Source organism: Hypomesus transpacificus, unplaced genomic scaffold, assembly GCF_021917145.1.
Source record: "Hypomesus transpacificus isolate Combined female unplaced genomic scaffold, fHypTra1 scaffold_133, whole genome shotgun sequence".
NCBI classification, from domain to species: domain Eukaryota; kingdom Metazoa; phylum Chordata; class Actinopteri; order Osmeriformes; family Osmeridae; genus Hypomesus; species Hypomesus transpacificus.
This window is the reverse complement of record NW_025813709.1, coordinates 485,659-509,416: the sequence shown is the minus strand read 5'-3', so window position 1 is coordinate 509,416 and position 23,758 is coordinate 485,659. Positions and strand designations below refer to the sequence as shown.

At 49.8% G+C, this 23,758-nt stretch overlaps 1 protein-coding gene across 1 annotated transcript; it reads right to left on the bottom strand.

Moving 5' to 3' along the window:
* Nucleotides 1-973: 973 nt before the first annotated feature.
* On the bottom strand, nt 974-23,155 carry fubp3 (far upstream element (FUSE) binding protein 3). Its single transcript, XM_047050983.1, has 18 exons — nt 22,958-23,155; nt 17,544-17,652; nt 15,819-15,852; nt 15,533-15,582; nt 15,310-15,381; nt 15,065-15,122; nt 12,821-12,983; nt 12,617-12,715; nt 12,437-12,541; nt 12,236-12,338; nt 11,668-11,768; nt 10,488-10,629; nt 7,024-7,184; nt 6,625-6,698; nt 6,007-6,083; nt 5,826-5,897; nt 2,781-2,911; nt 974-2,390 (listed from the first exon to the last, which is right to left on the bottom strand). The coding sequence occupies exons 1-18, from the start codon at nt 23,054-23,056 to the stop codon at nt 2,382-2,384; spliced, it is 1,659 nt and encodes a 552-aa protein (XP_046906939.1). The 5' UTR covers nt 23,057-23,155; the 3' UTR covers nt 974-2,381.
* Nucleotides 23,156-23,758: the final 603 nt, after the last annotated feature.

Sequence of the window (23,758 nt, the reverse complement as noted above, 5' to 3'; positions counted from 1 at the left end):
CAGGACAGGGGGCTGGGGTACAGGACAGGGCAGCGGGCTGGGGTACAGGACAGGGCAGGGGGCTGGGGTACAGGACAGGGGGCTGGGGTACAGGACAGGGCAGGGGGCTGGGGTACAGGACAGGGCAGGGGTACAGGACAGGGCAGCGGTCTACAGGAGCACCAGGCAGGGGGGTTCAGGATTTGAAAACAGCTGCACAGAATCTGAGCTGGCCGGTAGGGTCCTTCATGGGGCTGGACCCCCACAGAGAGGGGTAGCGGCCAACAGGCTGGGCTGGACCAGGGATGGGTTTGGGCTAGGGACAATTAGAGCCAGAGACAAGAGCAAAGCACTAAAGAGGGTGTATAAATATCAAAGATCCTGATTACCTTTCAGTCGTTTCTGTTAAACAACAAATCTGGCAACATAACACTTGCCAAGAGGATTCATGTACTAAACTAGCAGATACAGCTGCCAAAACACAACCACTCAAGAGTCCCCCCCACACACACCAGCAGCAGCAGGACAAGAATATCAGTTCAGATGGGTTCGGGTCAGATGCTCTAAAGCACCTTCTGTAGCTCCTCCCTCATCAGCCTGGAAACCTGATGCAGACCAATGAACGTTTGTTTTCATGCAGTATTTAAGATCTAAACAGTTACCATGACACCAGCAGCATGTCACCCCTACAGTGGTCGGGTGGGGGGGGGGGGGGGGAAGGAAGCCATGTGTTCTCACCACAAGAGCGGCTTGGGGATCGTTTATTAGAGTTTGTGAACTGGCAAAGTAATGTGCTGTAGAAAATAGATTTTCTGTTTATAAAACATGAAACGTACAGTTGACTTCTAAATACTCTTTGCAACCTCAGCAAACGTTTCAGATGTGAAACTGAATAATCATAATGCCACACTTTCTAATGGAATTGTGACAAAAGAAAATCATTTCATAAATGGTAACAAAAAAAAGATTATTTTAACAGAACACAATAAAGGTAGTCTTTTGACGTTTTTAATACACGGTTACCTGTACACGAGGAAAAAAACACTAAAATTAAACATTTCAAAATTATAATATCCCTTTTCATTAAGCAATGAAGTTAATACTAGATTCATTTAACTAATCAATCATACATATATTAGATCACACAAAGTAGAAAGAAAAATAATGAATTAAAAAGTTAGCTGGACTGTACACGTAACCCCAGTGTGTACTGTGGGGCGGTGGGGCGGTACCAAATAAGACAGTTTTGATCGTAATACTTAGAATATAAAAAACTACAATTAATTATTACACAGGTAGAATCCCGAGGCTTAGCAGTCTTGAATGATTCAGTTACAGAACATACATAAAACACATCTCATCGTTGTCCATAGCAAGATGCAACATCAAATTTCAAATGACACATTCACGATCTTTGAATATTTTCAGTATGAAAACAGAACAAAAAAACATGGGACAGTTTTCCTGCAATAATGACTCCATGAAAAAATAAAAAAAAGTCTTTGATTTAATTATATATATATATATTTTTAAATAAAGTATTTAGTCAAGTATCTGAGCATACATACATAGTTTTACAAGATAGCAAAGGCAAATAACTCACAATATGCAACATCCCTAACCCCATCAGATCATTGTAATAAAAAAATTATCCATTACATTTTCAAATGCCTAAAAAAAAAAAATTCTAAGAACTACAAGTTACGTCAAAATATTAGAGAATCCATCTTTGTTTCAAAAATGAAATAAGATATTGCACCTTTTTTTTAAACCAGAGTACAATAACATGACAATGGAAAACAGAATACAAAGCACAACAGGAATTAAATTAGGAATTGACTGCCATTTGCCAACACACCTTGTATTTTGTAACAAAATAATAATTTTTTCTGTAACAAAACATCACAGTTTCATCTCACTGAATTAAAATGCTTTATGTAAAAGGAAAGAAAGACATTTTTTACACATTCTTAAAACATCATGACAAAACAAAACAAAACATTATTCAAGACTGCTAAGCCCATAATTACGATTTTATTGCAACAGAACTAGAAAAAATAGATTATATTGCGTTTGCTGAAATGTTACAACTCCGGGGTTCGTTTTGGCGGTTTAATTTGAATCAAAAAGTAAAATATAGAAAACAAAACGGCTCTCATGTCCAAAAGGGATCCCGGAAATTGTCCATTCAAAATAATGGTGTACACAAGTATTTAGTAACAATTAAATGTTCCTGATTTAGAAATATTCTTTTTTTTTTATTGTATAAGTCATTCTACAGCTAGTGTTTCTCACTAAGAAAAAAGTAAAAGTCTTCAAGGCGTTGCAAATCTAGAAACCTCTGTTACAAAAGGTTCGTTTTCCTCCCCAGTGATTCAAAACTCTTCAACTAAAGGTCCTCTCTAATTATCCTGCAAAACACAGAGCTCACGTCAGGAGACAGCAAAGTCACACACGCAGCTCATAGCAGGCAGTCATGACAGTTCAGTTCCAAATCTGGTGGAGAGTGTGTGCGCGAGCACTAGGCAGGAGAGAGCATGCGTGTGTGAGCGAGGCAAGAGTGTTGGCACGAGGCAGGAGAGCGCGTGTGTGCGCGAGGCAGGAGAGCGTGTGTGCGCGAGGCAGGACAGCGTGTGTGCACGAGGCAGGAGATCGTGTGTGCACGAGGCAGGAGAGCGTGTGTGTGCGAGGCAGGAGAGTGTGTGAGTGTGCGAGGCATGAGAGCGTGTGTGTGCGAGGCAGGAGAGCATGTGTGCGAGGCAGGAGAGCATGTGTGTAAGCGTGAGGCAGGAGTGTGTCACCTGTAGTCCAGGGGCCTGTGTCTGCTGGGCTCCCTGGCCGTAGTATGCCCCCTGCTGCCGGTAGTACTCCACCCAGGCAGCGCTGTAGTCCGGGGGGGAGCTCTGCTGGGAGCCCGGCCCTGCCGCCTGGCCTAGGAACAGAGGAGAAGTGGAGGTGATGAGAGGTGGTGGTGGAGGAGGTGATGAGAGGTGGTGGAGGAGGAGGTGATGAGAGGTGGTGGAGGAGGTGATGAGAGGTGGTGGTGGAGGAGGTGATGAGAGGTGGTGGAGGAGGAGGTGATGAGAGGTGGTGGAGGAGGAGGTGATGAGAGGTGGTGGTGGAGGAGGTGATGAGAGGTGGTGGTGGAGGAGGTGATGAGAGGTGGTGGTGGAGGAGGTGATGAGAGGTGGTGGTGGAGGAGGTGATGAGAGGTGGTGGAGGAGGAGGTGATGAGAGGTGGTGGAGGAGGAGGTGATGAGAGGTGGTGGAGGAGGAGGTGATGAGAGGTGGTGGAGGAGGAGGTGATGAGAGGTGGTGGAGGAGGAGGTGATGAGAGGTGGTGGAGGAGGTGATGAGAGGTGGTGGTGGAGGAGGTGATGAGAGGTGGTGGTGGAGGAGGTGATGAGAGGTGGTGGAGGAGGAGGTGATGAGAGGTGGTGGAGGAGGAGGTGATGAGAGGTGGTGGAGGAGGAGGTGATGAGAGGTGGTGGAGGAGGAGGTGATGAGAGGTGGTGGAGGAGGTGATGAGAGGTGGTGGAGGAGGAGGTGATGAGAGGTGGTGGAGGAGGAGGTGATGAGAGGTGGTGGAGGAGGAGGTGAGAGGTGGTGGAGGAGGAGGTGATGAGAGGTGGTGGTGGAGGAGGTGATGAGAGGTGTTGGAGGAGGAGGTGATGAGAGGTGGTGGAGGAGGAGGTGATGAGAGGTGGTGGAGGAGGAGGTGATGAGAGGTGGTGGAGGAGGAGGTGATGAGAGGTGGTGGTGGAGGAGGTGATGAGAGGTGGTGGAGGAGGAGGTGATGAGAGGTGGTGGAGGAGGAGGTGATGAGAGGTGGTGGTGGAGGAGGTGATGAGAGGTGGTGGAGGAGGAGGTGATGAGAGGTGGTGGAGGAGGAGGTGATGAGAGGTGGTGGTGGAGGAGGTGATGAGAGGTGGTGGAGGAGGAGGTGATGAGAGGTGGTGGAGGAGGAGGTGATGAGAGGTGGTGGAGGAGGTGATGAGAGGTGGTGGAGGAGGAGGTGATGAGAGGTGGTGGTGGAGGAGGTGATGAGAGGTGTTGGAGGAGGAGGTGATGAGAGGTGGTGGTGGAGGAGGTGATGAGAAGTGGTGGTGGAGGTGACGGTGGTGATGGTGCAGGTGACGGTGATGGTGGTGATGGTGCAGGTGACTGTGTTAGTGGAGGTGGTGGTGATAGTGGAGGTGATAGTGGAGGTGGTAGTGGAGGTGATGGTGATAGTGGAGGTGGTGGTGATAGTGGAGGTGGTGGTGATAGTGGAGGTGGTAGTGATAGTGGAGGTAGTAGTGATAGTGGAGGTAGTAGTGATAGTAGAGGTGGTAGTGATAGTGGAGGTGGTAGTGGAGGTGATAGTGATAGTGGAGGTGGTGGTGATAGTGGAGGTGGTGGTGATAGTGGAGGTGGTAGTGATAGTGGAGGTGGTAGTGATAGTGGAGGTGGTAGTGGAGGTGTTAGTGCTAGTGGAGGTGATAGTGATAGTGGAGGTGGTGGTGATAGTGGAGGTGGTGGTGATAGTGGAGGTGGTAGTGATAGTGGAGGTGGTAGTGATAGTGGAGGTAGTAGTGATAGTGGAGGTAGTAGTGATAGTAGAGGTGGTAGTGATAGTGGAGGTGGTAGTGGAGGTGATAGTGCTAGTGGAGGTGATAGTGATAGTGGAGGTGGTGGTGATAGTGGAGGTGGTAGTGGAGGTGATGGTGATAGTGGAGGTGGTGGTGATAGTGGAGGTGGTGGTGATAGTGGAGGTGATAGTGATAGTGGAGGTGGTGGTGATAGTGGAGGTGGTAGTGGAGGTGATGGTGATAGTGGAGGTGGTGGTGATAGTGGAGGTGGTAGTGATAGTGGTAGTGGAGGTGGAGGTGGTAGTGGAGGTGGTAGTGATAGTGGAGGTGGTAGTGGAGGTGGTAGTGATAGTGGAGGTGGTAGTGATAGTGGAGGTGGTAGTGATAGTGGAGGTGATGGTGATAGTGGAGGTGGTGGTGATAGTGGAGGTGGTGGTGATAGTGGAGGTGGTAGTGATAGTGGAGGTGGTAGTGATAGTGGAGGTGGTAGTGATAGTGGAGGTGGTAGTGGAGGTGATAGTGATAGTGGAGGTGGTGGTGATAGTGGAGGTGGTGGTGATAGTGGAGGTGGTAGTGATAGTGGAGGTGGTAGTGATAGTGGAGGTGGTAGTGGAGGTGGTAGTGATAGTGGAGGTGGTAGTGATAGTGGAGGTGGTAGTGGAGGTGGTAGTGATAGTGGAGGTGGTAGTGATAGTAGTAGTGGAGGTGGTAGTGGAGGTGGTAGTGATAGTGGAGGTGGTAGTGATAGTGGAGGTGGTAGTGATAGTGGAGGTGGTAGTGATAGTGGAGGTGGTAGTGATAGTGGTAGTGGAGGTGGTAGTGATAGTGGAGGTGGTAGTGGTAGTGGAGGTGGTAGTGATAGTGGAGGTGGTAGTGATAGTGGAGGTGGTAGTGATAGTGGAGGTGGTAGTGGAGGTGGTAGTGATAGTGGAGGTGGTAGTGATAGTGGAGGTGGTAGTGATAGTAGTAGTGGAGGTGGTAGTGGAGGTGGTAGTGATAGTGGAGGTGGTAGTGGAGGTGGTAGTGATAGTGGAGGTGGTAGTGGAGGTGGTAGTGATAGTGGAGGTGGTAGTGATAGTGGTAGTGGAGGTGGTAGTGGAGGTGGTAGTGATAGTGGAGGTGGTAGTGATAGTGGAGGTGGTAGTGGAGGTGGTAGTGATAGTGGAGGTGGTAGTGATAGTGGAGGTGGTAGTGATAGTGGTAGTGGAGGTGGTAGTGATAGTGGTAGTGGAGGTGGTAGTGATAGTGGAGGTGGTAGTGGTAGTGGAGTCTTACTCTGTTTCTTGTAGTACTCCTCCCATGCCTTGCTGTAGTCTGGCCCACTGCTCTGGGTCTGGCTCTGCTGACCTGCACACACAGTCAAAAATGCTTCCATGCCTCAACACTTCCATGCCACCACCCTGAGAGGTATACCTTTCCCCAGACTACGCCCCCCATCTGCCCCCAGTAGGGTTACCTGGATCCTGCTGGGCCTGGGGTTGCCAGGTCTGATATGTGGTTCCCCATCCTCCAGTCATGAAAGTCTGGGGTCCGCTACAGCCAGACAAAGGGATTCACGTTCATTTCCCAGAGCAGGTCTCAGATAGACGGTCAGCAGATGTGCGTGTGCTAGACAGGGTCAGTAGATGTGTGTGTGCTAGACAGGGTCAGTAGATGTGTGTGTGCTAGACAGGGTCAGTAGATGTGCGTGTGCTAGACAGGGTCAGTAGATGTGCGTGTGCTAGACAGGGTCAGCAGATGTGCGTGTGCTAGACATGGTCAGTAGATGTGCGTGTGCTAGACAGGGTCAGTAGATGTGCGTGTGCTAGACAGGGTCAGTAGATGTGTGTGTGCTAGACAGGGTCAGCAGATGTGCGTGTGCTAGACAGGGTCAGTAGATGTGTGTGTGCTAGACAGGGTCAGTAGATGTGTGTGTGCTAGACAGGGTCAGTAGATGTATGTGCTAGACAGGGTCAGTAGATGTGCGTGTGCTAGACAGGGTCAGTAGATGTGCGTGTGCTAGACAGGGTCAGTAGATGTGCGTGTGCTAGACAGGGTCAGTAGATGTGTGTTCTTGGTTCTGGTTTCTACTCACTTCTGATGAGGAGTAGCTGCTGCCTGGGAGAAGGGGTTCAGACCAAAACTACTGTTACCTCCCATTCCTGATGCCTGGAGAGAAGAGGAGAGACAGGGAGCGGAGAGGGGGGAGTGGGGGAAGGGAGAGAGAGGATGGGGCAGAGAAAGGAGAGGGAGACCACACTTGTAGTTAAATGACCCAACAGACCAGGTCAGGGAGCAGAGCCTCTCTTCACTCCATGCTGGATCCTTCATGTTTAACCTGCTGACATCCTGCTGGACTGGGTCAGCCTCTGTTACCCCCCCTCCAGCCCCCACCACCTCCCTCCAGCCCTCCACCCCCCACCTGCACATTGACATGTGCCCTCATGAATGTGTGGCCTGACAATAAAGGGCGGCTGGTGGAGGGACCACCTACCCCAATCTTCTCATCGATCAGCTGGCGAGCCAGCTCCATCTGCTGTGGGGTTCCCCGGACAGAGAACACCCTGACGCTGGGGTCTGTGCTGGGCGGGGGGTTCCTCTGCAGCTCCACATGAGCCCCGGACTGCTGGTTGATGTTCTTGATGGTCTCTCCACCTGGGGGTCAGGGAGAGAGAGGGAGTGGTGGTGATGTGTGACATTACAATGTGCTGTGATGTCACATCCTGTCAGTGTTGGCGTAGCGCCATATCCTCCCCTCCCCACCTCCAACACCAGCGATCCCCAGAGGCTGCATCCCTGCTCCCTCCCCTCTCCTCCAAGACTCATGCTGCTGAGGCCAGGGGGAAGGAGGGGGTGATTATACCAGCAGGATGAAATAAAACATGTCTGGAGAAAAAGACTAAATGAAAGCGTATCCTCTTTCTGGGATCTGGTTTTGTCTCCCTCTTTATCCTTTCACTCCAGGCTGCATGTTGTGTTCTGTGGAGAGCGCAGGGAGGAGGGGGAGGCACCAACCCGGCCTCCCTCCTCCCCTTCCTCCCTTCCTCCTCCCCTCCCTCCCTCCCCTTCCTCTGGATCACAGCCTGGGGCTCTTCCCAACATCAATTACACGTCTGTCCGCTGGTGGCTGACACCACGGCGACCCAGGATGACCCCAGGATGACAAGGCTCTCCCCGCCGCCACCAGACCTCACACGGGCCGGTGAGCCTTTGTCAGGCAAATGAACCTTCTGCTTAATGAAGCCATTATGAGGTGCTCTGGTCGAACAGCACAGAGAAATGAAGACCTGACTATTCACTTCATGGACTGAGGCCTTGGAGCAGTCACATCATATAGGCCCATTAATGAGCCTGGTTTAGTGAGGGGGGGCAGAGTGAGGGACTGCTGTGGGTGAGGACCAGCAGCACAACACCACCATGCTCTCAGTGTTTCATCTCCAGACCAGGTTTCCCGCTAGCTAGGACGTTCTTCCCCACGTCTGAACACAAGACTGTTAGCCAGCACACTTCGCTATACTACACATTACACCCTTCAGGCTGTTACGTGTTTAGATGAAGACTTGTGACATGGATCAGTTCTGGAGAGTCGACATGGTGGGTGAGAGAGTGTGTGAGGGGGAGAGACTGTGAGGGTGAGAGCGTGGGTGAGGGTGAGTGAGTGTGTGAGAGCGTGAGGGTGAGTGTGTGAGCGTGAAAGAGCGTGTGTGAGGGTGAGAGTGTGTGTGAGGGTGAGAGAGTGTGTGAGGGTGAGAGAGTGTGTGAGAGGGTGAGTGTGTGTGTGAGGGTGAGAGAGTGTGTGAGGGTGAGAGAGTGTGTGAGGGTGAGAGAGTGTGTGAGGGTGAGAGAGTGTGTGAGGGTGAGAGTGTGTGAGGGTGAGAGTGTGTGTGAGGGTGAGAGAGTGTGTGTGAGGGTGAGAGTGTGTCTGAGGGTGAGAGTGTGTGTAAGGGTGAGAGTGTGTGTGAGGGTGAGTGTGTGTGAGGGTGAGAGTGTGTGTGAGGGTGAGAGAGTGTGTGAGGGTGAGAGAGTGTGTCAGGGTGTGAGTGTGTGTGAGGGTGAGAGAGTGTGTGAGGGTGAGAGAGTGTGTGAGGGTGAGAGTGTGTGTGAGGGTGAGAGTGTGTGTGAGGGTGAGAGAGTGAGTGTGAGGGTGAGAGCGTGAAAGAGCGTGTGTGAGGGTGAGAGTGAGTGTGACTGTGTGTGAGGGTGAGTGTGTGTGTGAGGGTGAGTGTGTGTGTGAGGGTGAGAGTGTGTGTCCTCAGTGCTAGGGCAGCAGGCTGGTCCTGGCATGGTAAAGATATTAATCACCGTCCTGTAAGACAGGCTGACACCCAGCTCAGCACCGCCCCACCCAGGACACTTCATATGCTAATGCTGGGGGGGCGGGGCCGGGATATTAGTTTCCCCGCGTCCCACACGCACAAAAGGCACTTGACATTTCTATTGCTGTGTTTTCACCATAGGTAGTGGGGCCCTATCTGATCACGCCCCACCACACACACTCACAGGACGGCACACACAGACACAGGACTGGACACACACACACTGGCCTTCCAATGCAGTGGTCAATGACTTTTAAATAGCTGGCAATAGAGTGGGTATGAATAGCCAATAAGCTAATTCTTTTCATTCACCCAGCGTCTGCACTCTATCTATGTGAATGCTGCTCATTAGCTGCCAGCCTGCCTTCTCATGATGGAGGGCCTCTATTATGCTACGGCAACAATTAATGTCACATTACACACATTATCCCCGTCATTAAGCCTTTAAGAGGAGGCTGAATGCTGCTGGTGCTGTATGCATGAGGCTAGGGGGCGGGGGGGGCCGGGCCACCTTGTGCTTCCCTCATCACTTTCTCCCTCCCCCCTCTCTCTCTCCGGGACAACCATGAGAAACAGCTCTGATGAAGGGGGCAGTAGAGCTGACCACCACCGGAACTAAATAAACATCTTGTTAGAACTCAGGCTAGACTGAACAGCAGTACATGCTAGCTGCTAGCTGAAACTGGTAACTTGGCTAAAGACAAATCAGAAGTACGTGTGTCTGTATGAGGCAGTCTGGGGGTCTGAGAGCTGTGTGAGGCAGTCTGGGGGTCTGAGAGCTGTGTGAGGCAGTCTGGGGGTCTGAGAGCTGTGTGAGGCAGTCTGGGGGTCTGAGAGCTGTGTGAGGCAGTCTGGGGGTCTGAGAGCTGTGTGAGGCAGTCTTGGGATCTGAGAGCTGTGTGAGGCAGTCTGGGGGTCTGAGAGCTGTGTGAGGCAGTCTGGGGGTCAGAGAGCTGTGTGAGGCAGTCTGGGGGTCAGAGAGCTGTGTGAGGCAGTCTGGGGGTCTGAGAGCTGTGTGAGGCAGTCTGGGGGTCAGAGAGCTGTGTGATGCAGTCTGGGGGTCAGAGAGCTGTGTGAGGCAGTCTGAGGGTCAGAGAGCTGTGTGAGGCAGTCTGGGGGTCAGAGAGCTGTGTGAGGCAGTCTGGGGGTCTGAGAGCTGTGTGAGGCAGTCTGGGGGTCTGAGAGCTGTGTGAGGCAGTCTGGGGGTCAGAGAGCTGTGTGAGGCAGTCTGGGGGTCAGAGAGCTGTGTGAGAGAGTCTGGGGGTCAGAGAGCTGTGTGAGGCAGTCTGGGGGTCTGAGAGCTGTATGAGGCAGTCTGGGGGTCTGAGAGCTGCAGGCTGAATACTGCATGTATTAAAGGAGGACCAACTTCAAAACTACCCTACAGATGTGTGTGTGTGGTGTGTGTGTGAGTATGCGTGGTCTGCGGTGTGTGCGTGTGTGTGTGAATATGTGTGTGGTATGTGTGAGCTGGTGTCTACTATACGAGATGAACTGCCAGAGGGCTTTGCTCTCAGTTACCATGCAGAGGAAATATTAGCAGTCGTTTTTGTGGAGTTGCTCCCCCCTACCCAGCCCCCCCCCCCCCCCCCCCCCCCCCCCCTGCTAAAGACCCGGCCCCCCCAGACCCAGCCCCCCTCACCTTTTCCGATCACCAGGCCACACTTGTCGGCAGGTATCGTGTAGGTGCCCTCCTGCAGGCCTCCGGGGGCCGCCATGCTCCAGTCGCCACGGCCTCTCCCCCGGCCCCGAGGCCCCATGGGGCCTCCGAACCCATCACGCTCCTGGGGGGAGGGGGAGAGGGGGGGAGAGAAAGGGGGAGAGAGAGGGGAGACACACAAGAGGCTCAGACAGCAGAACATGTCGTCCCTCTGGAGGCACAGCCAGCATGTTCTTCATTTAGCTTGAATCCAGACTGACATTCAGAACCCTCAGCACCCGCTGTGTCTTCTGAACTTGGTCTACAGGACGTCTGGGCTCACCACCCTGTTCCTCCTGTGAGACAGTCACCACCAGCCCTGTGGACCACCAGCCCTGTGGGACCCCCAACATCTATATGTGTGGGGCAAGTGGGGCCCAGGGGGTTGTGTGGGTGAGGGGGGCCCAGCAGCCAGTGGTCTGAGGTGAGACTTGGTTACCTGAGAGAGGAGCCCCCCCCCAGCCAGGCCCAGCCAGAGGGAAAGGGGGTCCTGGGGGGGCAGAGGGGGCCCCAGACTGGCCCTGTCTGGCAGCCATGCAGAGAGAGACTGGGCGGGGGAGGGCTGGGGGAGGAGGGGGGTTAGGCGGGTCATGGCTCATTAAAGTGAAGAAGGATCAAAGCAGTTTAAATATTGGCTCAACATTCAAAACTAAATATGCAACCAGAACAGAACAGGCATGATTAACAATAACAAACTTGGGTGTCCGGGGTTACCTGGGTAGGTAGGGGTCAGAGAGGGTTACCTGGGTAGGTAGGGGTCAGAGAGGGTTACCTGGGTAGGTAGGGGTCAGAGAGGGTTACCTGGGTAGGTAGGGGTCATGGAGGGTTACCTGGGTAGGTAGGGGTCAGAGAGGGTTACCTGGGTAGGTAGGGGTAATGGAGGGTTACCTGGGCTGTGTGTGTGGTCGTAGAGGGTTACCTGGGCTGTGTGTGTGGTCGTAGAGGGTTACCTGGGCTGTGTGTGTGGTCAGGTAGGGGTCAAAGAGGGTTAACTGGGTAGGTAGGGGTCAGAGAGGGTTACCTGGGCTGTGTGTGTGGTCGTAGAGGGTTACCTGGGCTGTGTGTGTGGTCAGGTAGGGGTCAAAGAGGGTTAACTGGGTAGGTAGGGGTCAGAGAGGGTTACCTGGGCTGTGTGGACCAGCTCGTTGATGAGGTGGACTGCGTGCTGGCAGCGGTCTGGCTGACCCATCACCTGGGCAACCCTGTCTGGACTGATCCCATCATCTGGAGGGAGAAACATGTCACTAGTGGCACACACACACACACACACCTCACTACCAGTACCACAGATACAACCCCCAGCCAGGTGAGAGGGGGGGGGGGGGTAGAGGAGAGGTGTCCCAGCCAGGTGAGAGGGGGGGGGGGGTAGAGGAGAGGTGTCCCAGCCAGGTGAGAGGGGGGGGGGGGGGGGGGGGGGGGGTAGAGGAGAGGTGTCCCAGCCAGGTGAGAGGGGGGGAGGAGAGGTGTCCCAGCCAGGTGAGGGGGGGGGGGGGTAGAGGAGAGGTAGAGGAGAAGTGTCCCAGCTGGTCCCAGCAGCGCGCCCAGAGGGGGTCTGGGGGAGAGACAGGCGGGGGGAGGGTTGCTGTAGCAGAGCTCAAATGGCGCCAGATCATGGTCCTCTCAGACTACTGGCACAGAGTGTAGCCTGCGTACACACACAGTGTAAGACACACACACAGTGTTATCCTCACCTGGTTTGAACTGGATCCGGACGCCAGCATCGTTCTGGATCTTCTTGATCATCTCTCCGTTCCTGCCGATGACGATGCCCACTGCAAACCTGGGCACGGCCACCTGGGGGAGGAGGACACACTGAGCACACTGCAGCGTCCTCATCTCGGAGAGAGGACTGATGCAGGTGGGTTACAGGTGAGGAGTGATCCAGGTCTTACATCTAAACTGCTGCCTCCCAGTCTGGCTCCAAAGTCCCCCCTGCCGGCCCTGAAGTCTCCCTGGTCCTTGTCCCTGATGATCTCCACCACCAGCTCCCGGGCTTGCTGCATGCACACACACACACAGAAGTGAGTGTGTATTCAGGGAGTGTGTGTATGTATGTGTGTGTGGTGACCTACCTGAACCTTGTAGGGGTCACCAGTGATTCTCAGAGGCTTGTCTGCTCCAGTGGGCATGGGACCATCCTGGATCATAATCATCTTCACCCCTGTTCTCTCCTGCAGGACACACACATTATTATGTGACTGAAGAACACCATCTATTCCAGCTCATTTAAAGAGCTTGGTCCCCATCTCCTGATCCCAGTCAGAGTGGCTCCACACCTGCAGCTGCTTGATGGTGTCTCCTCCCTTGCCGATCACAAGCCCCACCTTGCTGGCCGGGATAAGGAGCTCCTGAATGGCGCTGTTGCCGTCCATGTCGCTATGGAAACCCGGACCGTTCCGACACCGGTCCACAATCTGGCTGAGGAGACGCTTAGCCTGCCTGTTCACACACACACCCTCTCCTAGTGTCAACAAGTGGAACTACTGCCTGGTAGCATAGATGGTACTTTACACTGTGTCTGGTAGCTGAGATGGTACTTTACACTGTGTCTGGTAGCTGAGATGTTACTTTACACTGTGTCTGGTAGCTGAGATGTTACTTTACACTGTGTCTGGTAGCTGAGATGTTACTTTGCACTGTGTCTGGTAGCTGAGATGTTACTTTACACTGTGTCTGGTAGCTGAGATGGTACTTTACACTGTGTCTGGTAGCTGAGATGCTACTTTACACTGTGTCTGGTAGCTGAGATGGTACTTTACACTGTGTCTGGTAGCTGAGATGGTACTTTACACTGTGTTTGGTAGTTGAAAAGCTACTTTACACTGTGTCTGGTAGCTGAGATGGTACTTTACACTGTGTCTGGTAGCTGAGATGGTACTTTACACTGTCTGGTAGCTGAGATGGTACTTTACACTGTGTTTGGTAGTTGAAAAGCTACTTTACACTGTGTCTGGTAGCTGAGATGGTACTTTACACAGTGTCTGGTAGCTGAGATTGTGCTTTACACTGTGTCTGGTAGCTGAGATGTAGAGCTGCAACTAACTATTTTTATAATCGATTAATCTGTCGATTCTTTTTTCGATTAATCGATGAATCGGATAAAAAAACTAAAAAGCATTAATTTCCAACCCTTTATTCAAGAACAGAACTGACGGTGCAAATTCACAGTGCAAAAAATCTTCAGTGTGCACAAACAGGCACGCCATTTTGAAAATGTTATCAATATTAGCATGGATTTAATTTTATTTTCAGAGATGAGCAATTTATTTGAGATTTGATTAAAACTTTATTGAAAATTTAAAGGTTGTGGAAGTAGGCCAGAGTTTATTAGAATATTCCGGTGTATATTTAAGATTTTTTGACACAATTTGAAAAAAGTTTAGATTTGCAAGGATTAAGCTATTTTCAAAGATTAATGATTTTCTATAATTTTATTTGAAACTTTATTGAATAAGTAAAGGCTGTGGAAGTATACCAGACATTGTTAAGATACTCTGGTATCTGTTTGATGTTTTATATTCATAATTTTCTAAAAGTCTACATTTTTCAAAATGGTATGGGTAGTTTTCACCTAGTCCCTAACCCGACACTGCAAAATAGCGTCTTCTTAATGTGAGACGAATGTCGAATATGAAACTAACTTCACCTTGGTCAATTAACACACTGTTTTGATGTATTTAGTGTGAAATGCTACCACACCTTGGATGACTTGGGTCGTTCTGATTTCTCTGCCTCCGCCATGTGTTTCAGAACAATGTTACTCAACAACGTCTCTCCGATGGTCTTCTACCTCCGCTCTACTCCGCACTCAACTAAACTTAGTTAATTAGTTGCCAACGCTTTTAATAATTGAATTTAATTGAATTAATCGATTCGTTGTTGCACCCTCCTGAGATGTTACTATACACCGTGTCTGGTAGCTAAGATGTTACTTTACACTGTCTGGTAGCTGAGATGTTACTTTACACTGTCTGGTAGCAGAGATGTTACTTTACACTGTGTCTGGTAGCTGAGATGTTACTTTACACTGTCTGGTAGCTGAGATGTTACTTTACACTGTCTGGTAGCAGAGATGTTACTTTACACTGTGTCTGGTAGCTGAGATGTTACTTTACACTGTCTGGTAGCAGATATGTTACTTTACACTGTGTCTGGTAGCAGAGATGTTACTTTACACTGTGTCTGGTAGCTGAGATGTTACTTTACACTGTCTGGTAGCAGAGATGTTACTTTACACTGTGTCTGGTAGCTGAGATGTTACTTTACACTGTCTGGTAGCTGAGATGTTACTTTACACTGTGTCTGGTAGCTGAGATGTTACTTTACACTGTCTGGTAGCTGAGATGTTACTTTACACTGTGTCTGGTAGCTGAGATGTTACTTTACACTGTCTGGTAGCTGAGATGTTACTTTACACTGTGTCTGGTAGCAGAGATGTTACTTTACACTGTGTCTGGTAGCTGAGATGTTACTTTACACTGTCTGGTAGCTGAGATATACTTGCTCAATATAATACTTACTCAATGCTCTCTGGGCTTCCTGTCAAGGTACAGGGCCGGTCCATCATGCCTCCACTGTCTGTTGACAAACACACAAACGGTCAGAACTCCCTGACAGTATCTGGACAGGAGCCTGTTGAGTAAGGTACAGGCCTGCTGGTCTGGCCTCACATTCAGAGATGACTAGGAATCTACTGTGGTCTGCTGGTATCTAGACTTGAACACTAGCTGTGGATAATGGGCCTCTGCTCTCAGTCAGAACCTACCGGCAGCAATCTGGATCTTACAGCCAGACTCCAGCTGGATTCTCGTTATCTGTTCTCCTCCTCGTCCAATGACTGACCAGCGGAGGGAGGCAATGAAGGAGAAGGAAGATTGGAAAAGGTCAAGCTTGTGCCGGTTTGAAACGAGCTCGGGTCAACTGCTGTAGGTAGGGTGAGATTGAGTCAATTGTTCAAATTGAGTTGACAGAACTAAAGGTGAACTTACTGAATCCAACCATCTTATCAGGCACTTTGAAGTCTTCTGTCATAATAGCCCTGAGCAGGAGGAGAGAAAGGAGAGAAAGAGAGGAGGAAGGATAGAGGGGGGGAGGGAGGGAGAAAAATAAATGTGGTGACCCTGACATTCAGAAAGACCACTCTGATGGTTGTGCAGGTGATGAGAACATGATACTTGACTGAGAACATGGATGTGACAGACATGCTAACATGCAGCCAGACTCATAATGTCCCACAAGACAGATCATCACTGGCAGAAGGCATGCAGGGCTCACCTTTGATGTACCATTCCACCAAGCTGGTTACCTACTGGAAAACAGAGAAATCAGAATGGTCAATCAAGCTGAAACAGAGGGAGGCAGGTCTGGCTACACCAGGCTGAGAGGAGAGGGAGGGAGGAGGAGGGGGAGAGGAGAGGAGAAGGATGGATGGAGGTAGGGGGGAGAGGGGAGCAGATGGAGATGACTGACTGCACTGTGTCAGTGTTTGACCCACAGCGGGGTGCCACACTGCTATGGAAATGAGACGCGTGTGTGTGAGAGACAGTCATTCTGAGAGGTGCTGGTCGGGTCACTGGCTGCTGGTAGTGACTTGACTGCAGCCAGGCATCCAGGGGGTCTGCTGGGTCAGTGGGGAGGAGACTGCTCACACCAGACCTGATGTCTACGGACGCCTCACGCAATTTTATGGTCGTTTGCACTTATTTTCACTGCTAGAAATGAATTGAGGTAAAGACCTGGAAAGGGATTGCTGTTGCTATGAATATAAAGGGCTATAGGGTACCCAATGTGACTCCAGTTTCAGGCCAAGCACTGAGGTGGAATAAACCCCGGAGGAAAACAAAACGAAAAACCTCTAAAAGCTGCAGAAAGGAAGATAGGGTTGATACAAGGACCCACCCCCTCACTCTCCTAACAGCACAACAGTGAAAACAGCAAAGCACGTTTAAATGTGTCACATGTTACAAAGAGTTACATCATAAAGAACATGCAGACAGGGAAGAAGCTTGTGGGTATGAAAATGTTTGCATGTGTCTGTGAGAATGTCTCAGATTGAATCTGTTGCATATATGGGGGTATGATTAAACAACCTGTCCAGGAATTTCCAACATTCTACAATCTGCTGATTACGTCGGACAACACCAGCACACACACCTCAGAGTAGCTCAGCATCTAGCAGCCAGGGGTAGAGCATTTGACTGCAGATTGGGAGGTTGCAGGTTCAAATCCCTCTGTACATCGTTTGCTAATTCCATAATTGTTCCTAGTATACATCTCTGAACGGATGGCTGGGTCATGGTCGTAAATGAGCACGCTCGCTAATGCTCTCCTGACCTCGATGCAGGCCCAGGTCACCTGACGACAGTATGCTGCCACATGGAGGGGGCTAATTGGCTGAAGGAGGCCGCAGAGTTATGTAATTAGGTTAGCTGCAGCTCTCCTGACACAAGGTCTCTGTTAACCTAGCCTGCTAGCTATCTGATAATCTGCTAGCTAGCTGTAAACCTTTGCCAGCCGGCTAACATGCTAGCTTGTTAGCTAGCTTGTTAGCTAGCTTGTTAGCTAGCCTGTTATCCAGCGTGTTGGCCCCTCCAGCAGCCGCTCGAGGTGGGCAGCAGGAGGATGTTGCAGGAAGGGTGGTTTCCTCACCAACAGGCCTAACCCCAGGCAGGACAGGACTGTCTGTTCTTCAGTTAGTGTGTGAAGTTGAAAGTGTGTCGGTGCACTTGACAAAGTGTGCGCACTCGGAAGAGTGTGCGTGTGTGTTCTTGAGAGTGTGTGTGTGTTCTTGAGAGTGTGTGTGTGTTCTTGAGAGTGTGCGTGTTCTTGAGAGACTGTGTGAATAAAAGCTTGGGTATGTGTGCACTTGGAAGTGGGTGTGTCCAGAAAGAATGTTGTGTGTGAGTGTGTGTGAGAGGTGGTGTGTGTGTGAGAGGTGGTGTGTGTGTGAGAGGTGGTGTGTGTGTGTGAGTGTGTGCAGCACCTTGCGGGGCAGCTTACCTCCGTCGTCCATGGAGCGTTTCTGTGCTGCGTAACCATAGAGACTGGGGTCCACTACTGAGTTGTTGTTCATGTGGGGCATCTGCTCTCCTCCCATCTTGGCTGCAATCTGGGTGCAGGAGAGACATCATGACATGTACACATCAAACTAGGGCTGGGGGCAGGAGAGATATCATGACATGTACACATCAAACTAGGGCTGGGCGATATGGGTAAAAAAATTATCGATATAGATATTTAAATTTACATTCAATAACAATAATTAAACTATAGAACACAGATCTGTAGTAGTAGCTAAATAAGTTTCCTCCTAAACTTTTTCCTACACTCGGCATAAGGTTTAGGCAGAGCGGTGTGAGAGAAATGTTTGCGGCCAGGGAGCACGTACCTGGGGTCAAATAACTTAAGCTTTTTATCAATAGCCTACCTATCAATACCTTGACGCAAACTCACACTTTCTGCATGTTCCTACGAGTGATTCTGCTTCAGGTGGTAAAAAAGGTTTCTTACATACAAGTATTATAATTGGACCAATACGCTGTTCTTTTTGGTCCAGAGATGTTCTAAGAAATCCGCATAACCGTTTATAGACCTCTCCAAAGGTCCGCAAACGATTTACGGACCTAGCAAGTGATTGCCTTGGAGATGTTGACAACATGCCGTCTGCTCCAGATTCGTCGTGTTTGATTTGGGATTTTCCTACATGTTGTTATATTATATAAAAAAACTAATATGGACAGATCTACCAACACCTTTGTAAGCCGAGATTTGTTAAAATGTTTGTTAACCGAGACCGTGGGTCGAGGTCAACAAGAAGTCCACATTCGCAGTTTGTCATATTACCAGACTTGGTAGCCACCTGTTTGTTTACTACAAAATTTGCACTGAACATTGCTCTGCTCTTTGTCGGATTTCAAAAAGCCAAACAACTTCCAAATAACTGAAGAAGACGAACCCTTTTTATCAATAATTTCTTCATTGGATGTTGCTCCTTAGCCATGGTTATCACTGCCACTGTTTTCGACAATAAGACTCATTTTCCGCGGTTAACATTAGCTACTCCACTCGAGGTGCTCAGTATATTTTAGTGGGCGTAGGCTACCATTTCTCCGCAAGTTCCTGCTGCATCACAGAAATTAAATGGACTGCTATTCGTAATTATTCTCTATTGACATTATCGATATTATTGAAAATGAATTAATGTTACGATATCTTATCGAGGGAAGTCATTACCTCAATAGTTATTTTCTAGCGATTTATCGCCCAGCCCTACATCAAACTACGTAAAAAAAAAAAAAATTACTATGGAACCATTTTACCTGGGCGGAGCCAAGACAAACCAGCCAGTATGAGTACTCAAGTCTTAATTAGCCACCTGTCTATTCTAATTATCTCTTCTCCAGAGAGACGTGCACTGAAACCTCGACACACAAAAGCACCAAGCTCTCACCCTAATCTCCCTCATCCCTTTGAGAAGTATACAGTTACACTCAAATTACACTCAATTGAGATCTCAGTCTGGCAAGAAATTGATGTAATTTTGTTGTAAAGATACAGTAACGGCAATTACAGGCAGCCAATTAGAGACATCAGTCACCTGCAGCACCATCATCCTCCACTCTTGAGCTGCTGGTGAAGGAGGAGGGGGAGGGTTACCCTACGAAATACGCTGGGGTGCGGGGGGGGGGGGGGTTGGGTAGGTGGTATGGGATAAACACTTCGTCCAGGGAATGTTGAGGGGCCTAGCCCTGGAAAGGCAGGGGAGGGCCTAGCCCTGGAAAGGCAGGGGAGGGCCTAGCCCTGGAAAGGCAGGGGAGGGCCTAGCCCTGGAAAGGCAGGGGAGGGCCTAGCCCTGGAAGGGGAGGCCTAACCCTATGCCGGCTACGCACGCTGCACATCACCACCCAGAGACGGCTGTAAAGTAGAACAAGGTTAACACACTCATGGGAGTCAGACCAGACAACCAGCCACTTGTTAGAGCTGGTCTTGGAGGAGAGGAGCTGGTCTGGGAGGAGCTGGGGGTGAGGAGGGTTACGCTGGGGGAGTCTAGAAGCTGGCTTGAATTCCCCCTGAGGAACCCTAACCAGGGGAGGGGCTGAGAGATTTCAACCAATCCCTGAGAGAAACTTATCTGATGACTAATACACCGTCCTTGGAATCCACATCTTAAATAACCAGAAAAAACATACATAACTTCACCTTTCAAAATAAGTGGTTGTGTATTTAATTGTATCCTTAATTTGTAATATATCACAAGCATAGTAGTTTTGTGAAAGTACATTAATCACAGAGAAGCTGTAGGCTAGCAGGAAGGACATGCTAGGCGCTCATAAAAATGGAGCTGATAAATGTCTGGAGTACTTGGTACCTGGTACTACTACGACCAGATAGAAGAATCTCCAGATTATGCAACATACAGGCTCTATTCTAGGACACTGCAACCCAAGTTCTAGCACAGACCAGTACTACTACTACATCAGAGGAAATTTGAATCAATAAACATTGTGCTGCCTTCGGGTCATTGTGACCCACCGTCGTGGCAGCACGAGGGTTAAAGACAGTTTCCAGAATCCATAACTGGGAGGGAGGGGGCCTATTTTAAGGTCAAAACCCCCCCTTTAATAATGCAGCTGCACATGCAGCCTGGAGCTGTCCCTGCAGCCAGTGGTTAGGTGGGGGTCTTTACCACCAGAACACACATGCTGCCATTCTCAGGTCTTGGTCACACTGTCCTGGAAGCTAAATCTACTACTAGCTACCAGACCCAGTGTAAAGTACCATCTCAGCTACCAGACCCAGTGTAAAGTACCATCTCAGCTACCAGACCCAGTGTAAAGTACCATCTCAGCTACCAGACCCAGTGTAAATTACCATCTCAGCTACCAGGCACCATGTAAAGTACCATCTCAGCTACCATACAGTATAAAAGGGCAAGCAGAAGAGACAGCTGAACATGCTGTATTGAGGTGGGAAACTAAACCCCTTTGGTCCGCTGCAGCCTGGATGCCAGTCCCGGGGTTAGCTCAGCTGAGGACAGGGCTGGGAGGAGGTGCCAGTCCAGGGGTTAGCTCAGCTGAGGACAGGGCTGGGAGGAGGTGCCAGTCCAGGGGTTAGCTCAGCTGAGGACAGGGCTGGGAGGAGGTTCCAGTCCAGGGGTTAGCTCAGCTGAGGACAGGGCTGGGAGGAGGTGCCAGTCCAGGGGTTAGCTCAGCTGAGGACAGGGCTGGGAGGAGGTGCCAGTCCAGGGGTTAGCTCAGCTGAGGACAGGGCTGGGAGGAGGTGCCAGTCCAGGGGTTAGCTCAGCTGAGGACAGGGCTGGGAGGAGGTGCCAGTCCAGGGGTTAGCTCAGCTGAGGACAGGGCTGGGAGGAGGTTCCAGTCCAGGGGTTAGCTCAGCTGAGGACAGGGCTGGGAGGAGGTGCCAGTCCAGGGGTTAGCTCAGCTGAGGACAGGGCTGGGAGGAGGTGCCAGTCCAGGGGTTAGCTCAGCTGAGGACAGGGCTGGGAGGAGGTGCCAGTCCAGGGGTTAGCTCAGCTGAGGACAGGGCTGGGAGGAGGTGCCAGTCCAGGGGTTAGCTCAGCTGAGGACAGGGCTGGTGGGCACCCCGGGAGGAGGGGGGTCAACTCCCATGTGCTCCTGCCATATGCTCATCCTGTTCAGAAGAATGTGTTTTAGTGGGGCCTGCAGCCTGTCTAGGGAAACACGAGAGACAAGGCTTTACAGACTGCCTCAGGGTTGGGTTAGTGTCCTGTTGCAAGTCTGGTTTATCGTTTCCATGATGTGCAACTCAGGAGTACAGGACAAGGCGGGGGACATGGGTGAGACATGACTCGGCAAACAGGTGTGTTTCAGCACTGTGAAAAAGTCCAGGCATCATTAACACGTAAATTGTTAGGCACTGACTAGTGTGAGAGGCTGTGCTGTGTAATGTAGGATTCTCTGCATTCAAAACATGCTAGAATGTTCAGGGGCTCTGGGGCAATCTGAGCCTGTGTCCTAGTCCACTGGCCATGTCACTGCAAGCTCCGAGCATGAAGCTGAGACTCTCAGACTTGGTGCGAGGGCACATGGTCTTCAAACCAGACATTATGGAGAGGTGAAAATGGTGCAAGAATTGAAAGATATGATTGGGTATGGGGTCTAGACACAGGATATTGTGAGAAGTGTCCGTGGTTTAAAAATGGCTCCATTTTACACTGCTTCGTGCTCACTGCCTGCCCTAAATCCATATGGACATTTTACGTCGACTTTAAAAAGTTGAGCTCGTTATCCAGCTAAATGCATAACTGGCTAACGTTTTAGGACAGCGAGTAAGACTGACCAGCTGTCAATGAACTAGTTATTTTAGCACAAGGAATTTGCTGTAACAATGCGGGTATACTACATGTTTGCTCTGACAACGTTCCACTCAAGTCCTTCCGCAAGACGAAGAATTAGCTAGCTACAAAAGCTAGCTAACGTCTGTCTACTGTAGGCAAGACTTGTTGCTAATGTAGACGAAATTGAAAGTAGAATTTGAATACGTTACAAATCAAGCTAGCTATCTTAGTAAACAATGTTATAAATTGCTAATACGACCTACTATTATAATAAACTAATTAAAAACGCCACCAACGTTCGACAGCTTGCTAAAAGTCAAAGATGCCAACCCAAACTAGCTCTGGAAGCTAGCTAGCTTGTAACAGGATTCTTGGGATTACCACAGTAGCTATGCTACCTAGCTAGTGCTACATAGCAGCCAAGTGAGTAGGCAGTAACACTTATCCTGGGTGACCGACATTACTTTACTCAGAATGTTCTTTTTTTCCTGGCAAACAAAATAACAGATACAAGTTAAATAGCCGGATTTGGTTGACAGCTAGCTAGCTAGCTAACTAACTTTTGACAGCGTGGTTGAAATCAGCTGTTAGACTGGCTTCGCCACGAACTAGGCCACAACCACAACTGGTCATCCTAGCTGGATGCATCAGCTCGTGCTGGCTAGCGAGCTACAGCTAACTAGCTAGCTTTAACTTCTGAGGCTTTACAACAGGTTGCAGGTTGTTGCTGTGCCTAGTTTTTTAAAGTTTCCTTCACTTCTATATCACGCAAGTTACGCTTCAGTTACGTCAGTATTGTTTTGCCTAACTGTTGACTTGATCTTGGGACTGTTTATGGAGTGTTATTGGCCCGCATTCTCTAATCTGCACGCACAGCAATGCTGGGAGTCTTAGCAATGGGACCGTATGGCTTGTTCGCTAGCCTGCTAGCTGTGCTTACAGGAGGACTGTGTTTTTTTCGAGTGAAGGGGGGAGGGGGGGGTATGGGGGTATGGGTGTACGCTGGTTAAAAAAAGTGCACTCCGCCACCACGCCGAAATGTCTTGCTCGTTTGTCGTCTGAAATTTATCAGTGACTCATCGGTGAAATGTATTACCTGTCGAGCCCGGTGTAAAGCGTCAGCGAAGCCATCCGCTTTCGTTCCAGGCTGAGCCACCGCGGCCTGTCCCTGCACCAGCTCCGCCATCATCATCATCCCTACTACGGCAGCTCTCAGAAACACCGAAAAAAGCACTGGCGAGCAGACCAAGCGACACACGCGCCGACCCCAGGAAGAGGAAGCTGTTTGGGCAGAAGTGAAATCTCGCGAGTGCCGCGTCAAGCATCCGTTGACAGAGAGCGCTCTCTTCTGAAGACACGCGTTACTTGGCGTAGAAGATTAGCGTTTCACCGGAAGAAGATTCCAGTTTGTGATTGTGTAATTGTGCTCAAGTAAATCCTAGCTACATGATAATGTATTTTCAGACTTATTGAAATAACACATTACGTGAAGCATTTTTACACTTTAAAAACATTTCTATGTGAAGTGTCTGGCAAATCGCGGGGATGCTGTTTGTTATAATTTGAGCCTCCATGCATGATTAAATCAGACAATATCTTTGAGCACAACCTTATTAGGCTACATTCAAGAAAGAGTCAACAACGTAAACGATGAACTAATCTTTCTTTTTGTTACAATGAAACTATTTTAAATACACACAATAAAATCACACATTGAAAACATTCGTGACCGCTTTATTATGACCTGTGCATTTCTCTTTGCTCAATATATAATGAATGTCTCGTCCTGAAAAGTTTCGTTCTATCTTATTGACCTGACTCTAAAGGTGATACAATAGGGGAACCAATGTGGTCAAACTAAAACAGTTGCAGATTGGAAAGACAAAAATATAGAAAT